Source organism: Protopterus annectens, chromosome 6.part1, assembly GCF_019279795.1.
Source record: "Protopterus annectens isolate FY-2018-M chromosome 6.part1, PAN1.0, whole genome shotgun sequence".
Classification (NCBI taxonomy): domain Eukaryota; kingdom Metazoa; phylum Chordata; order Ceratodontiformes; family Protopteridae; genus Protopterus; species Protopterus annectens.
In genome coordinates, this window is record NC_056738.1 from 316,256,677 (window position 1) to 316,275,442 (window position 18,766).

At 43.2% G+C, this 18,766-nt stretch overlaps 1 protein-coding gene across 1 annotated transcript in view; it reads right to left on the reverse strand.

The window, feature by feature from the left end:
* STIP1 (stress induced phosphoprotein 1) overlaps positions 1-18,766 on the reverse strand; it is a 1,768,405-nt gene that overhangs the window by 451,691 nt on the left and 1,297,948 nt on the right. The window contains exon 10 of the mRNA XM_044075368.1: positions 4,415-4,451. Coding sequence (XP_043931303.1) covers positions 4,415-4,451 — 37 coding nt within the window. The remainder of the gene's footprint in view (positions 1-4,414; positions 4,452-18,766) is intronic.

Here is an 18,766-nt window from a genome sequence, read left to right on the forward strand (position 1 = left end):
CAGCATCAGAGTCTTCAAAAGGGGAATATGAATATTCCTGGTCCTCAATGTTCTGAGGTAATAGAGGCTTGATCTGAGGAAGGGTAGTCTTCCTCCAATCTGCGCCTTTTGTCCGAGGGGGGGTGAGAACCCCTGATAAGAGTAATCAAATTCTCAGCCATTTGGAGAATCTGTTTTTTGGCATGGGGCCTTGAGAGGGGGTCTGTGGACCTTGTTTTTTTAGTTTTCATGGCTGCTTTAGATTTTGTGAAAGCCTTAATGGAAAAGGAGGAAGGCCTGAAGACACCTTGAGAAGTGGCAGGCCTGTCTAAACTCTGAGTTTCCCCGCCAAGAGTGGCATCGGTATCTGTAGTCGGAATGGGGGCCGAGGAGCCTGCGACCTCGGGCACAGAAGACACTGGTAATGAAGAGTCATCGGTACTCAGGGGCTGCGTAGGCGCCTCACTGAGAACCGGAGCACCGGTAGTCGGCTTTAGCGTGGTGTCGGTAGAAGTCGCGGACCTCGTATGTCGGTCCTTATCTTTGCGTCTTTTACTCAAAACTGGAGTCGGAGTATCTGACGACATAATGTAATTAAATTTTTTACCAAAATAGTGTTAGGCGAACTCCGCCCGACACTTAATAGTGCGTTTGTTGAATCTAGCACAAAAACGGCAGGCCGAGACGTTGTGGTCTGGGCCTAAGCAAGGAATACAGAAAGAATGGAAATCCTCATGCGGTACTTGCTTCCCACATGAAATGCAATTATTAACTTTTTGTCTGACATCGGTCTGAGGCAAGAAAAGTTTCCCCAACGGGGTACTTAGCTTTCAAGAAGACTTCGGCTGAAATATTTTCGTAAATCTCAGGAGCTGGCCGACTGGCACTTGCAAACTGCTTCTGCTTCGGGCACTGCGTGGCAAGAAAGACTGAAGAAGATGGCGTCGGCTGGTTCTTTTATACCCCTGCCGCACTGACGTCGGGGAAGAAGCGACGACAACCGACGCCGGACCTAGACTTTGGAATTCGGCCGACCGAGGACCCGCCTGACGGCAGGATAACCCATCTGTTATGACTGCAGCTGTATGCACGATGAACATCAAAACAGCAGTAGCTTCAGTAATTCTGGAAGAATCTGTTCTGATGTGCCCAGACATTCCCTTGCTATGGTGCTTGTAACAAAAGGCAATACAATTTGACATCCATTTAAAAATAGTTTACTGACAGCCCTCCCTTGTTTGTTACTTGCAAAGGTTGCAAACTGGTCAGATCTCCTGAAGCTTAGATTTGTGCAACTAAAATAAGAGTTGCTTCTGTACATCGAGGGACTGAAGGACTCTTTTCCCCTCTGTTCTGTGGATTAGGAAAGAAGACAGGCAGGTGGATTTCCTGGTTTAAAGAGAATTCTGTGATTACTTACGGCATAAAGGAGGGATTGGGTTCTCAAGGAGACCATCCTTGTGAAACATGAGAAAGGTTCTATACACGAACGAGTGTTTGAAGCTCAGAAATCCTTCTGGCTGATGAGAGAATGACTCATCCATCCATCACCTTTTTTTTTTTTTTTTACTATTTTTGCACACATGGGGTCGAGGTGTCAACTTCAATGGTAACAATCATCTACAGCCAAGGTTTACACCACTGGATGGCTAGCCCTGCCACAGCAGTTCTTCCACACCATCCACTCACGCCTATGGCCAAAGCACCCTCAGGAAACCCATGCAAATACAGAGAGAACATGCAGACTCCACACAGAAGGCACCCTACCAAGAATAAAACCAGGGAACTTCTTGTGAGGCAACAACACTATCCGCTGTGCCACTGTAAGAACTAGGACATTTGCTTGTAAAACTCGCTGCCCCTTAGACTGGAAACAGTGAGGGAAATTCTCCATTCTGAGATACTTAACTTCCTTTCCTGCTGCTGGGTCTCCTGGTCTTTTGGAATAAGTGAGATGTCCTTGATTAAAGGGCTGGCTGTAGGAAATGAGAATCACATCCACCCTGTCAGCTTCAGTGTGATGAAGTTGAGGTGTACAGTGGTCCCTTTGTTCTGCGATAGGGGTTCCACCTCAAATGGAAGCAACCATGTTTTTTCCTTGGTCATACTGTGGAATATGGGTAGCCACTGCCACCAGGGCTAGAATGGTGCTACTAGGATGATCCTGGGCCCATCCTCCCGGATTTTCATAAGTAGCCTAGGGATGAAGAGTATGGGGAAGAAAGTGTCGAGCAACAAACTTGTCCGTGAAAAGGAAAATGCCTCTGTCCTGCAGACTCTGGAGTTTGGGGCCATTGAGCAAAACTTGCTCACCTGTTGTTTTGAAGCAAAAAGGTCTGCATTTGGCACACCCCACTTGTCCATGAGTTTTCTGAAGATAAGACTTCAACATCCATTTGTCCATAACTGAACTGTTTAGGTGGTTTGCTATGTTGTTGCCTGCCAGAGAAGTACTAAGCCAGAAGCTTTAGTCCCACCTCCTGTACACTCTTCCAAAGATGCATGGCCATTTGGCATATGGGGCAGGCCGGTGTACCAGTTTGTTGATATCACATCACTGTGGTGAGTCTGCTTTCAGAGTGCCTGGTGTCATCTTTTGTCTGACTGCCATTACTTAATTCAGATTTATTTTATTTACTTATTTTTTATGAACAAGCTGTTCCACCTGCCTTGCAATCTCATGTCTGTGTGGATGCCCCAAGCCAGGTATGAAGCATACATGTTGGTGGCCCTACCTATACGATGAAGGGGACTCCCTTTGTTTTGTTTGTATGACTTTATCCACCACAGCAGTTCTTTGATACAACAAAATATATTTTCCTTATGTGTAGTTTTGCTAAAGGTGTCATTAAGATGCAGGAGACTATGTATCCCAGTGCTCTCAAGCACTCCCTGACCACAACTGATTTCTCCTTAATCAATTTCTTGAAGTAGTGTCAAGAAAAGAATCTTCCCCTGTGGGAAGAAGGCCATTTACCTGTTGGAATTCAGCACAGCCTGTAAGAAAACTAACCTTGAGAAAGAACCCTAGGTCTGACAGGCATGCCATGGCCAGTTGCAGGGAGGATTTAAGTTCCCCCACAGTGTTTACCTGAATGAAGCAGTCATTCAAACAGGAATAAATCTGCATGCCCTTGGTTATGCAAAAAGCAATTTACTAGATCCATGCATTTTGAAGACTGTCTGGGAGCAGTCAACAATCCAAAAGGGCAAAGCACAAAATTGGTAGGGGATCTCACTTGCCCTGAAACAGTACTCCTTTAACACTATCATCAGATAAGACTGTTACTGTGCATCCCAGTCACACAACCTCCATCAAGAGAAGAGATGTCAACAGCTCGACAGCCACTTGGACACATGGAGGATCATCTGAACTTTCAGGGAAAAGTGGGCTATGGATGAAAAAATTGGAAGTAAGACCTGCATCTGCAGATAATGTGCTTTCTCTGACTCTTCTGACAGTGATAGTGTGCCTAATTTTTTCACAATAAAGCACATTTATCTTGTCAATTTTTCTTCCTGGAACCAGTAAGCTCTCTGGCATGTGTACATGTCAGTTTTGCAAAACAAAGCACAGCAAAGAAACACTTATGTTAAACACATAAAAGTTATGTTCATCTGTGTTTTAATAACGACTAATTCACAGAATGCAGTTTCTGACCATTCCCAATACAGAACAATGTAGAAGGCATCTCTTCCCCTGCAAAGAAATTCCTTCACCACTAACAGATTCAGATTTAACTTTTTGGCTCTGAATTTACTACTAACCATTCACATTTCTGAGTAATGAACAGTTGTGCTGCAGTTTAATCATGTAATTGGTGTTCTGATTTACACTTCTACCATCAACTCTTTTATTCAAGTAACATACGTACATGCCACACCTAGATCACCTATCTGCAACTATATTTAGACTCGCGTCTGAAAAACTCCTCTGACACTTCAAATCAGTGAAAAAATATCATAAAATATGTCTAGAAAAACATGTAATAGTAGCAAAAATGTAGTTAAGTACCTGGCAAAAAGTATTACAAACTTCAGAATGAATGGATAGAACTGCAGCAGGTTCTAGCTACTTTATAACCGTGTTTTTTTTTTTTTTTTTTTTAAGTAATGAATTCAGGTAATCCCACAAAAAAGTAGGCCCACTGTGGAACCTGATAAGTTTCAAAGAAAAGGCCCTTCCAATTTCCAGTAAATCTGCAATTTAGCAAGTAAAATTCTGACTATAAGATGTTTGGTCATGTACTAAAAAAAACTAAATGCTTTATTAAGGTGATTATAGACTAAATGTAGTAAGGTTTGAAAGACAAATAATGCAAACATCAAAGTTGAAGATGTGCGAGTATAATCATAAGAATGATTCAGCAAGGGACAAATGCACAGATGTGCACCTTATCTGAGAACAAACGGTACTGATCCTGGTACTACTTACTGAAAGAAGGATCCAAACGAATGCATTCCTCACAATCCTATAGAAACAAAAAAATGTAGGATTAAAAACCTTGAACATTTTTACTGCCAGTTAAAACTACATTTGAATTTATGCAGTCAAGATTATTTCTGTCAGTTGATTCATAAGAGGAAACGCCTTATCAGGTGTACAAATAGGTTCACCCTCTCACTCAACTTGACACTCTCTTCTCTGAGGCTTCCAAGGTTGTCAGGGGTTATACCTCACCAGCATGCCATAACACCATGCACCACACTAGGAAAACAGTCAGTGAACCCACCAGTTTATCCTCAAATACAAAGCACAAAATGTATGTACTTTACCATAATGCTAAGTCCATGTTGTCTTCTTCCAGTCATCTCAACTTGGGAGTTACTGGATTCGAAGCTGGCAACTTAGACATATCAACTTTGAAGCACTGTCTCCTCTCTCATAATACACTGCTCTCAGATAACTTCCTCAGATCAAGTTTGCCATAATGTATTCAAGGGACTACTAGGAAAAACCCAGAAGATACAAGACCAGAAGAACAAAATAAAAGGTCCCAGAGGTAGGCTTTGGGCCAGTCTGCACAGACTACCAGGAGCCACTCAAGCAGGATGATAGCTTGGAATATAGACAAGAGGGAGGGATAGTCAAAGCAGATGGAATAAGACAACACAGATGCAGCACTATGGTAATTACACAACTTTCATACCAGAAATGTTTTTTTTGTCTGCCTCAACCTGTGGGATACAGTCCCCAGCCAGTCAGAAAGAGTGGCATCAGGAGAGAACATTCAGCAAAATGGTAGAGCCAGAGTTTGGCCTGGATCTGGACTGTATATCCAGCCCAAGTGTTAAACCAAGTAGCTGTTGCACAAATATCTAAGGAGGCCTGAGCAAAAAGGGCAGCAGCAGTAACAGCTATGGGCAGAGTGGGCTTTAGGTTTACCAAGTAAAGGAATGCCCTTTGTGGAATAAACGAAGGAAATACAATTGGAAAGCCACATGGACAAGATCACCCCAGAAACAGGTTTATCCAATCTGGAGTTAAAGAATACAAAAAGTTGGTTCAATCTTTTGATAGCTTTATGTAGCTTGTAACCCCCCCCCCCCCCATGATTGCATCTGAGGGGGTGAAGAGAGAGTCCAGACCCTTAAGAGAAGCCTGAAAAGAAAACATTTTCTACTAGTGTAGAGTACATTTTTGGTCAAGTGTTTTGTAGGAAGAAGCATGCAAAAAACTCTTAGAAAGCTTGAGAACTCTGGCAATCACTGGAATTGGAGGGACCTCAAGTTAAACCTGAGATTGAGATCTCTGGTCATCACTGGAATTGGAGGGACCACAAGTTAAACCTGAGATTTTAGATTCAGGTGAGGCTCACCCAAAGGATTTGATATCAAGCCTGTAAAATTATCTATAGCCCACAATGGGTGCAATAGATATGGCCAGAGGAAGGGGAAAGTACACTTACCATAAATGTAGATGTTCGAGTGTATTCACTGTTGCAGTCATTGCATTTGGGTAATCTGCTGGCAGATTGCCCTCAGTCGGCCTGAATAACAAAGTCTTGGGTCCTGCGTCTGTTGCGGTCTCCTCTTCCATAATGTCAGGTCTTCAGGGGTAAAAAATATGCAGCAGACGCCATTTTATTTAGTTTTTCTTGCCCCAGATGTCAGGTGCCCCCCCAAATGGGGAGCAAAAAAAAAAAAAAAAAAAAAAAAAAAATATATATATATATATATATATATATATATATATATATATATAAAACAGCAATATATGAAAATGCACTTTTAGCACCATAAACTTTACCTTCATCTAAAAGCAAATACACCACAAAGACTTGAGTATAGTGAAGGAAAGAGAAGTTATAGAAAAGGGGGATGGCGGGTGGGTAACTCGGACTGCAACAGTGAATGCACTCTAACATCTACATTTATGGTAAGTGTACACAACTGTACTATGTTCTTTACGTTTCACTGTTGCAGTCATCCATTTGGGTTGAATCCCAAAACTATGGATGGGAGGATGGAACTAAATAGCATTAGGAGCGGCTATAAGGCCCTGCAAAACTGAAGTGGCAAAGCCTGCCCTGGATTTAAAAGAGAGAGGCAAATGATAATGCTTTGTGAAGGTATAACAGAGCTCCAAGTAGCAGCTTCTAGAATGTCTTTGGTTGGAACTCCTCTGAGAAAGGCTGCTGAGGTAGAGGCAGCTCTGGTGGAATGTGACCTGATTCCCTTGGGTACAGGTTTACCATGATGCAAGCAGCAGAAACGAATGCAGTGGCTTATCCACTTAGAAATAGTCTGCTTTGATATAGCCTTCCCCTCTGATCCTGAAGCAAATGCCATCAGTAGTTGCTCAGACTTTCTTAGAGATTTGGTCCTGTTTAAGTAGAATCTTGGTTGTCTGTGTACGTCCAATGAATGCAGAATCCGCTCCCCATTGTTCTGCGGATTTGTGTAAAATGTCGGCAGGTGAATAGTTTGGTTAAGAGACACACTGGATACCACCTTAGGCATAAAGGAAGGATTGGTCCTGAGGGATACCCTGTCCGGGTGAAATGTAGTAAAAGGCTCCACAGCCATGAGAGCCTATAGTTCTGAAACCCCTTCTTGCTGAAGTGATTGCCAAAAGGAAAGCTGTTTTCCAAAATAAAAACTTTATATCCGCAGTAGCTGCTGGTTCAAAGGGAGGCAGGGTGAGTTTTTCCAGCACAAAATTGAGGTTCCATGCAGGAGTTGGTGATCTTCTGGGAGGCCTTAAAATTTTGGCCCCTCTAAGATACTGTTTTAGCAGAGGATGAGAGAAGATAGGAGGCTCCATGCTGTAATGAGCCGAGATGGCAGAGGCATGGATTTTTATTGAAAAGAAGGATAGGCCCCTTGACAAGCATCTCAGTCAAGTATTGTAAAATCTGAGGGATATTTGGTTTTGCCGAGTCCGTTCCTTGTGCTTGGCTCCAAGCACAGAATCTCTTCCATTTATCAGCATAAGATTTTCTAGTACTAGGCCTTCTGGTTTCCAAAATGACATCCATAACAGATTTACTGAGAGCTGTTGTTTGAATAATTACATGATCAGCCATGCTGCCAGGTTCAAAGTTTGGAGCGGAATGTGCAGAATATGATTGTTCTGCTGAGACAGTAGATGAGGTATTTAAGGCAAGTACCAAGGAGGGAGTTGAGACATATTCCTTAGAATTGGGTACCAGTGCTGGAGAGGCCAGTTCGAAGCAATTAGGATCATTTTTGGTTTTTCCTGTCTGGCCTTTAGTAAGACCTTGGGGAGAAGAGGCAGAGGAGAAAAGGAGTAGACTGATAGGTTTTTCCAACTGAAGGATAGGGCATCCACTTTCCATGCTTGTCTGTGATAAGTCTTGTGCAGAACTTGTCCAGTTGACAACTTTGGGGAGAGGCAAATAGATCTCTGTCTGGGTTCCCCCATTTCTGTGTTACCATGCTGAAGACTTGTGGATCCAGTTTCCACTCTTGAGTCCATAAGATTTTTGCTTAGGTCCTCTGCCAGAGTATTTTGTTTTCCTGGCAGGAATTGAGCTTGAAGATGTACTTGGTAAGTCAAGGATGTGTCCCACAATGCCATGGCTAGTCTGCAAAGGGGGTAGGAATGTGTACACCCCTGCTTGTTTATGTACCACGTAACTGTGGTGTTATCCGTCTTTATCAGTAGTTGTCCTGGATGAAGTAAGTCCTTGAAGGCTGTCAGGGCATTCTGAACGGCTAGCATCTCTTTCTAGTTGATATGTAGATGCATTTGTTTTGGGTTCCATATGCCCTGAATGCACCTCCCCACCAGGTGGGCCCCCCAAGCATAGTCTGATGCGTCTGTAGTTAGGGTTTGGGTGGCAGGGGGTAGAGTGAATGACAGTACCTTGTTCTGGTGACATGTCTCTGCCCACCAAAGAAACTCCTGTTGTAGGTAGGGAATGAGAGGAATCATTGTTTCCAGACTGTGACAATGCTGACTCCATAAACTTTTTAGGTGCCAATGAAGTTTCCTCATATGCAGTCTTGCATATGGAATTAGTAGTATGCAGGATGCCATGAACCCCAAAGCCTGCAGAATTTGTCTTGCAGATAACTGGATTTTTTTGCCATCTGTTTGAAGTATATAGTCAGTTGCCTTTGTCTGGCGTAAGGTAAGCCATTTGAGCAGTCTTATTCAAGCTTGCACCCAGGAATTTAATTTTTTGAGAGGGTACCAGTTGTGATCTTTTTGTTTATTGTGTACCCTAGGCATGTTAGAAGCCTTCTTACAAATGCCAGATGTTGAAGAATGTCCTTGTTCTCTGCTTGAATGAGACAGTCGTCCAAGTAAGGATAGATTTGTATGCTTCTTTGTCTGCAAAATGCAATTACTGGTGCCAGGCACTTTGTAAAGACCCTGGGCGCAGTAGATAAGCCACAGGGCAGTGCAGAGAATTGGTAATGCATAAAACCTGCCTTGAAGCGGAGGTATCTTCTGCATGATTCCCTTATTGGGATATGCAGGTATGCCTCAAGTCTAGAGTCACTAAACCAAGCGTTCTTGCCCAGCATAGGCAGTAGCTGTTGTAAAGTCAGCATTTTGAATTTTGGAATGTTCAGGTATGTGTTCAGAATCGATAAGTCCAGTAATGGGACGCCAGGCATAGACTTTTCTGGGTACCAGGAACAGTCTTGAATAAAAACCTTGTCCTTTTTCCTGTTCTGGTTGAATAGCCCACATATCCATGAGGGACATAACTTGTTTCTGAGCCTCTGCCCATTGATTTTGTGGCAGATCTGGCCAACGGTTTGGAATTGGCAAAGTATAGAAATGAAATCTGTACCCCTGGGATACTATGTTTAATACCCACTTGTCCTGGGTAATTAAATGCCAATGTTGAGCATGAAGTGCTAATTTCCCCCCCAAGGGGGCTGCTAAAAGATAAGTGCTTGGTGATGGTAGAGGGAAGTCATTGAGACTGCTTACTGTAAAGGTTGTGCTTTGTTTCTTCCAGATTTGGAAGTGGAGGCATCCCATTGCTTTGACCTGTAAGAACCCGGAGATTGGTATCTAGAGCCTTTTGAGCATCTGGATTTGTCTTGAGAGGCTCTGTTGGACACAGGAAAGGAGCAATTTTTAGTAGGCCAGTGTCTACCGAATCTGGGTGGCTGCACTTGTAAGAAATCTTTTACAGTTTGCATAGATTTAGCTTTGTCTTCCATTTTCTTTAAAACCTCTTCTGCCTTATTACCAGAGTATCATGCTGTAAAGGAGCATCCAACAATTTAGCTTCAACATGATCAGGCAGATTTTGCTCCTTGAGCTAGGCATTCCTTCTAATCACAGATCCAGTAACTGCGGCCCTGCAAGAGGCCTCCAAGGAATCAAAACCACATTGTAAAGTATGCTTTCCAACCTGTTCTGCTACATGCAATAATTCCTGTAATTTTTTTTCCACACAATCAGAAATCAACATCATTTTCTGTTTCAATAGGCCCATAACATGCTGTTGATATTTAAGCATATGAAACTGTCAGTTAAAGGCCCTAATTGCCAAGGTTGCAGACATATAAACCTTCTTTCTCCATCTATCCAGCACCCTGGAATCTCTATCAGAGGGGGTAGGATTGTTGGCTGTAGAGGACTTTACACCTTTGGGACCCTGTGAGATAGTTTCAGAATCAGCAGCAGGATTTTTGAATATATATTTGTGGGAGTCAGGAACCCTGTAATATCTGTCTGGCTTACTAGGAGCCAGATGTAGGGAATCAGGAGCCATGCTTGATTCCGAAAACATATCAACAATGTCTAATACAGGAGGTACAGCCAAAGGCCTATGCTGAGGAAGAAGGAGGAAATCCCTAAGCCTCTTTTTTTGATTCAGAGAAGTCCTGACTCTCCCAAAGAAAATGTTCTTAAAGTATGCAAGGTTTCTCCAAATGAATAATCCTCAGGAAGAGATGCAGATGGGATGGATTCTTCTGCATCTGAATCCTCATAGGGTGGTATAGAAAATTCCTGATCAGAAGAAATAGAAACCTGATCTGAAGATTCATAATCAGCGTCTTGCCTAGGCCTCTTAGAAGGGGGGGGGGGTTGGGAACCCCTGATCAAGGTAATCAAATCCTCAGCCATTTTGATCATCTGTTTTGTATGCATAAGGGTCTGAGCACGTGGCTCATGCGTTTTTTTTAGACTTGGAAGCTGTTTTTGATTTTGTTTTTGAAGCTGGCGTCGGTTTTATATAAAAATGTTAAGGCCTGAAAACACCCTCAGAAGCCGGTGCCTGCTCAGCGGCTCAGGACCTATCCAAGGGAGAGACATCTGTGGGTTCAATACTCTGAGAATCTCGCATGGGTCTCGGTAGAGGCCTGTGACTCAAAAGTAGTGGGTATCGGGGGCTGCGAAAGCACCTCACTGAGTACCGGCGAACTGGCGACTGGCTTAGGAGAAGCATCGTCTGATTTGGACCTCTACGGTCTGCCTTTTTCTTTGCGTTTTTTTGTGAACTCCGGTAGTCGGATTGCTATCCGACGACATTTCAGGGTAATTAAATCTGGATCCAAAATATTTTGAAGCAAAAATATACAGACGCTTAATAGTGTGTTGGTTAAATCTAGCACAAAGCTGACAGCAAGGCATGTTATATGGGCCTAGGCAAGGAATACTGTACAAATGAAAATCCTTATGAGGTATTTGCTTCCCACAAGTAATGCAATTATTAACTTTTACTGACATCGGTAAGGAGCAAGAAAAAGTCTCCCCAACGGCGTACTTAGCTTTAATTGAAGATTTCGGTTCTGAAACTCGAATTCGAAAATTTCAGGAGTTGGTCGACCGGCACTTGCGAACTGTTTCTGCTTCGGGCACCGCACGGCAAGAAAGACGGAATAAAATGGCGTCAGCTGCATGTTTTATACCCCTGACGACATGGAAGAGGAGACAGCAACCAACGCAGGACCCAAGACTTTGTTATTCAGGCCGACTGAGGGCAACCTGCCAGCAGATTACCCAAATGTAATGACTGCAACAGTGAAACACGAAGAACATCCATAACTCTCATGGTCAGAAGGGAACTATGAAGATCATTGCCACTCTGTAAAAGGCTTTCTGTAGGAGTATTTTCAAGGATGGAGGATATGAGTACAGGAGACCTGGTGGCTCAAGCATGAATCAGAAAGCCCCTTGGTTAAATGCACCCCAAGAAGGATCAGGGTAAAGAAATTACTGCACTTTGTGTTGGAGCAATATGAAAAGCGATCAGAATAGGATGTCCCCAATGGCTGAACACTTTAGCCTTTACAGATGGGTTGAAGAAAGTACAGTTTTGTACCTACCATAAATGTAGATGTCCGAACTGGATAGCATCTGCAGTCATAACAACTGGGTTGTCCTGTCGTCAGGCAGCCCTTCAGTCGGCCGGATTCCAAAGTCCGGGTCCGGCTTCGGCTGATGTCGCACTTCACCCGACGTCATCTCTGTTGGTCTTCGGGTATAAAGGCATCAGCCGACGCCATTTTCCTCAGTGTTTCTTGCCCCAGATGCCAGTAGCCCTCTTGAAGGCTAAAATTTAGATAGATGCCAATGTTTCCAAAAGGATAGAGGTAAACACAAAAATAAGCATGTATGCACATATATACAAACAAATACACCATAAAAGACTCCCCCCCACCAGCTAGCTATTAGGAGGGTAAACACCCTTGGAGTACCACAGAGGGAAGGAGGGAGGGTAATCCTGACTGCAGATGCTATCCAGTTCGGACATCTACATTTATGGTAGGTACAAAACTGTACTATGTCCTTCATGGATGCATCTGCAGTCATAACAACTGGGTAGAATACCATAGCCAACAAGGGAGGAGGATAAAACTAGATTATGGTGTGTTTAGGATCCCTTGCAGTACAGCAGTGGCAAACCCTGCTCGGGATCTGGAATATAGAGGCAAATTATAATGCTTGGCAAATGTATGCACGGAGGTCCAAGTAGCCGCCTCAATAATGTCTTTGGTTGCCACTCCTCGTAAGAAGGCTGTGGTAGTGGCTGTTGCCCTTGTAGAATGAGGTCTTATGTTCTGTGGAATTGGTTTTCCATGGAAGGCATAACAGAATCGTATGCAATTTCCTATCCATTTGGAGATTGTCTGTTTGGAAATAGCTTTTCCTTCCCTTCCTGTTGCATAGGCTACAAAAGTTGGTCAGTCTTTCTGCTACTTTTTGTTCTGTCCAAGTAGTAGCGTAGCTGTCTATGTACATCCAAGGTATGCAATATTCTTTCCCTCTGTTTTGTGGGTTGGGAAAGAAGGTAGGAAGGTGGATTGCCTGGTTTAAAGACACTCTGGATACCACCTTAGGCATAAATGTAGGATTAGTCCTCATGGACACTCTATCTTGGTGGAAGATTAGGAAGGGTTGCACTGCCATTAAGGCCTGTAGTTCTGAAACCCTCCTTGCTGAAGTAATTGCCAGTAGGAAAGCAGTTTTCCATGACAGGTGTTGTAGGTCTGCTGTTGCTGCTGGTTCAAAGGGTGATAGTGTCAATTTTTCTAGCACAAGGTTTAAGTCCCAAGCTGGTAATGGTGGTTTCCTTGGAGGTTTTACATTCTTGATTCCTCTGAGGAACTGCCTGAGCAAAGGGTGAGAAAAAACAGGTGGATCAAAGCTGTATTCTGCTGAAATAGCTGATGCATGTATCTTGATGGAGGAGTAGGACAGGCCTGAATGAAGAAGTTCGCTAGGTACTCCAGAATGTTAGGCATATCTATGTTTGACACATCTTTTCCTCTTTCAGTACTCCAAATGACAAACCTTTTCCATTTTCCAGCATAGTTTCTTCTTGTTGAAGGTCGGTGCTTCAAGAATAATGTCTCTAACTCTTTGGGAAAGTTCTGGATTAGCTGCTGCTATGTGATGTTCCATGCAGTCAGTTGCAACGTTTTAGGTTTGGATGTATGATGCTGTAGTTGTTCTGAGTTAACATCAAAGGCATCAGGGTATTGGCCACATATTGTTCGAGACATGCTCCTCAGCAGTGGGTACCAGTGTTGTCTTGGCCAGTTTGGAGCTATCAGGATTATCCTTGGGCGTTCTTCCTTGATTTTTAGTAATACCTTGTGTATCAAGGGAAGAGGTGGGAATGCATATGCTGTTAGGCCTTTCCAGCTGAAGGAGAGAATCCACTTTCCATGCTAGTGGGTGGAATGTCCTTGTGCAGAATTTTTGAGCTGGTGATCGGTACGTGACGCAAATACATCTATCTGAGGCATTCCGCATTTCTTTGAGATGGTCTTGAAGATGTCCGGTGCAGCTTCCATTCGTGGGCATCCGATGTGGTTCTGCTTAATATGTCTGCTAGAGTATTCTCTTTTCCCGGTACAAATATTGCCTGTAACTGGATGTTGTAGCTGAGTGCCAGGGTCCACAGCTCCAAAGTCATTCTGCATAGGGGGTATGAATGAGTGCCTCCCTGTTTGTTGATGTACCACATGACTGTGGTGTTGTCTGTCCTTATCATCAACTGGCCCTCTTTGAGAAATGGTCTGAACTTTTGGATTGCCAGTTTTACTGCCAGCATTTCTTTTAGGTTGATGTGCAGGTGAAGTTGATCCTGCGTCCGCAATCCTTGCACGCATTTGTCCAGCATGTGGGCCCCCCATCCTAGGTCTGAAGCGTCTGTTGTGATGGTCTGGCTTGCTTGACATCTGCGAAAGGGTAGCCCTGGGTTTGACTGGCATGCCTGAGCCCACCATAGGAACTCCTGTTTTAAGCATGGAATTAGTGGGATTTCTGTTTCTAGGCTGTGTCTGTGTTGAGACCATAAATTCTTTAGGTACCACTGTAGTTTTCTCATATGTAGTCTGGCAAGTGGAACCAAGATTATGCATGATGCCATGAAGCCCAAGGCCTGCAGTACTTTTCTTGCTGTTAACTTGTTCAGTTTTGTTAGTGCCAAGAAGTAAAGAGGGAGTTCTTTTGTTTTCCTTTGTTAGGAATGCCATCTGTTTTACTGTGTCCAATTCAGCCCAAGAATGTCCTTGTTTGGGATGGTATCAGCCTTGACTTTTGTAGACTGACTGTGTATCCCAGTGCTTGCAGCAAGTAAATGACCCTTTGTAAATCTGTTGTCAGCTTGCTTTTGTTGTCCCCTTGTAGCAGGCAGTCGTCTAGGTATGGGTAAATTTGAATTCCCTGTAGTCTGCAATGGCGATTACTGATGCCAGGCATTTTGTGAATACTCTGGGCAGTAGATAAGCCAAAGGGCAATGCTGAGAATTGATAGTGCTCTGATCCTGCAAGAAATCTGAGGTATCTTCTGCAGATTGGTCGAATGGGGACGTGCAGGTATGCCTCCTTGAGATCTAGAGTTACCAGCCAACATTCCTTGCCCAGCATGGGAAGAAGTTGCTGTAGGGTCAGCATTTTGAATTTTGGGACAATGATGTATGTATTTAAGGCGGACAGGTCGAGAATTGGTCTCCAACTTTTTTCCTTTCTTGGAACTAGGAATAGTCTGGAGTAGAACCCCTTTCCTTGCTCTGCTGTTGGCACTCTTTCCACAGCTCTCATGTTTGCTAACTGCATTATCTGTTGTAGAGCCTCTGTTTTTTGATTTGGCGGTAGATTTGGCATTCCTCTTTTGACTGGTAAAGTGTGGAAGTGGAACCGGTAACCTTGATCTATGGTTTGTAAAATCCACTTGTCTTTTGTTATATAGTGCCAGTTCTTTGAAAATAAGGTTAATTTTCCGCCTAGGGGAGCTGCTATTTGTTCCCTGGTAGGCGGATTTAGGGTTAAGTCACTGTGGTTGAGTTGATGTAGTGGCAGAGGTTGTGTCTGTGCCTCTGTTGTTACCTTGCCACTGTCGTCCTCTGTAGGCACCTCCTGGATTGGTTTCTGCCTCTGGAACGTCTATTCCTGCCCCTTTGAGGTCTTGTGGAGTCAGGAAAGGACCAATTTTTGGCAGGCCAGTTCCTGCTAAACCTTGGGGGTTGAACCTGCAAGAAATCTTTGACCATTTGAACAGATTTTGCCTTTTCTTCCATTTTCTTCATAACCTGCTGGGCAGGTGTACCAAACAAACTTGTCTTATCCATAGGAGCATCTAGCAACTTAGCTTTAACATGATCCGGTAGAGCTTGCTCCTTTAGCCATGCATGCCTTCTTATCACTGTGCCAGTCATGGCTGATCTAAATGAAGCCTCCAGTGCATCATAGCCACATTTTAAGGAATGGTTACTAACCTGTTGTATGTTATTTACCATTTCTAATACATATTTTTTATCAAGAGATTCATCAGTGGTTAGCTTTTTAGTTAACTGATCAAGCATAAACTCTTGGTATTGTATCATGTGAAACTGACAATTTAAAGCTCTAGCTGAGAGAGTAGCTGAAGTGTAGACCTTTTGCCCCATCTGTCTAATGACCTTGCTTCCCTTTCTGAAGGAATAGGGTTTTTGCTATGGTCGCTACTGCCTTGGGACCCTGGGATATAGTTTCGGGTCTGCAAGAGGGGCCTTGTAAAGGTGGTGATGAGTGTCTGGCACCCTGTAAAATCTGTCTGGTTTGGCAGGGGCTGGAGGTAAAGAATCTGGTGCGGAGCAGACATCATTGAAAGCATCATCCACCACAGAGAGAACAGGAGGTATAGCTAAGGGCCTGTGCTGTGGAAGGTGCAGAAAGGTCCTAAGTCTTTTTCTGGAGTCTGAAAAATCCTGTTGCTGCCATTGGAACTGCTCCCATGGCATGTAAGGTTTCCCCAAAGGAGAATTCTTCTGGTGGGGAAGCAGCTGGAATGGATTCTTCAGCATCAGAGTCTTCAAAATTGGAGAAAGGAGCCTCTGGCTGATCAGTTATGTCTGATTCATCGGCACTCATCAGAGGACACTGGCTCAGGGGGCTCTGCCCTAGGTCTCTTCTCTGGGGGCTGAGAGGCCCTGTCTGGGTGAGATTGAGATCCTCTAATTAAAGAAATTAAATCTTCTGCCAGAGTAAGCATTTGAGAACTAGAGGAGGGCCTGGTTGTAGGGGGTTTAACAGGCACTGTTTTAGTAGTCTTTGCTGCTTTAGCCCTGGCGAAGGCCTTAATGGACATGGCTGCTGGAGGCCTAGCAGCACCACGTGCTGGGGTAGAGACATCCAAGGGAATGGTGTCTGATAAGTCAGTGGCAACCACCGTAGTGGATAAAATTTCTGAGGCCGTTTCAAGAGTGGTAGCAGGGGCCTCAGTTGTAGAGATAGATTCAGCTGTACTTTGATCAGTTTTCTCGGTTTCGGCCGAAACCGAGACACTCGCGATTTGCTTAACCATGGTTTCGGCCGAAACCGCGGACCGCGAGTGTCGGTCTTTATCTTTGCGTTTTGGCAGATTGGGTAGTCGGAGGATCCGGCGGCATAATGTACGCAAAATCAGAACCGAAAAACTGTTCAGCAAACTCCGACCGGCGCCTAAGCGTTCGTCGGTTGAGCAGCACAGGCGAACAGGCTGCTACGTCGTGGGCTGGGCCTAAACAAGGCAGACAATAAGAGTGGAAATCTTTATGAGGTATTTGTTTCCCACAGGTTAAACAATTATTAACTTTTTCTGACATCGGCTGAGGCAAGAAAGAGTCCCCAACGGGTACTTAGCTTTAGAAGTCTTGGTAGTATTCGGTAGAAGTAATCTCTGGATCCGACCGACCGGCACTTGCGAACAGCTTCTGCTTCGGGCGCCACGCGGCAAGAAAGACTGAGGAAAATGGCGTCGGCTGATGCCTTTATACCCGAAGACCAACAGAGATGACGTCGGGTGAAGTGCGACATCAGCCGAAGCCGGACCCGGACTTTGGAATCCGGCCGACTGAAGGGCTGCCTGACGACAGGACAACCCAGTTGTTATGACTGCAGATGCATCCATGAAGGACATCTACCTCATAAGATCTAAGGGTGCTCCTGGCCCAAGTTGTTTACTAGATTCTTTTTTTTTTTTTTTTTAAATTCTTTTTATTTTATTATCATATAGACAAACAATACAAACCACAGAGGAAATCTGTACAAACATCTGCAAAAACTATAAACAACTATACATTGCCCAATTCAAAAACAATATATACAACAGATAAGGAACTAAAAAGAAAAAAAAAATGAGAGAAGCGTTTCAGGTTAAAATACAATCAAAGAATACATTCCAAAAATTTTCAGAATAGAACTTGTGATTTCCTTTATAGAAGAGATATTTTTGCGCCTTTATATGCCTACCAATTCCTTTAGACCTTCCCATGTTAGTGCAGCTTGGCACTTCCAATGCAAAGAGATATAATATTTGATAAACATGACAATTGAAATCACCACCTTGAGCTGAGCTTTAGGAATATTATCAAGAGGGATATGTAGTAAAGCAAATTGCCAAGAAAGTGTTGATTTCTCGTAACCCATTTTCTCCAAAATAACTTTAAGGGCGCACCATAGTCTGTACACACATTTACAACTCCAGAAAATGTGGTATATATCGGCTACTTGATCCTTACAGAATGGACATAGAGACGATGAATTGGGGTGAATTTTATTAATAATTGCAGGTGTTAAATACGCATTGTTGGTGATCATGAGTTGCGTATAGAATAGTTTTTTTAAAAGGGATAAATTTAATACTTGATTTGAAAGCCTCTTTCATTTGTGTGGGAGTTGTATTCGGGTCCTTGTCCAACCAGAATTTAGAAAATACTGGCAAATTGTTAGATCTAATAGAGATCAGGAACTTGTAAACATTAGAAGTCATTTTCTTTTTTAGCAGAAGTTGTTTCCAAATAACCTTGGCAATTTCGATATTTTCCCTGGATAGCTCTGGATGATCATAATATGGATTCAATAATTCAGAGATCTGTCTAGTTATTAAAGTATATTTTTTAGATAGATTAAAGGTTTGCCTAATCTCAGATATCTTCAGATGTTTAAAAGGAAGTCTGCCATGCACTTATCCTTAATAAGGGGGAAATTGTCCAAATTTATCATGTTACCACTCGGAGTTAAATTAGGGTTTAGATGTAATGGTTAGAGGGAAATGAACGCATGCAAAAGTTTTAGAGAAGATAATAGTTTATGAAATCTGATAACATTATATTTGAGACCGTAGGTGATTTTATATTTGTTAAGACTGACTTTGTTTAAGAAAGGTTTAAGAAAGGTAAGGCAGATGGATTAAATTTAAGGGATCTAATATAATTGACGTAAAGTAATACCCAGTTAGGGTGCCAGGCATCTGAGGTATTAGTATAAATTGCTATCTTAATAATTCTACTACTTTGAATAATATCATAGTATAGTTTGAAGTCAGGAAGAGAAATGCCACCCAATTCCTTCGGGTAAATAAGTTTAGAATACGATATT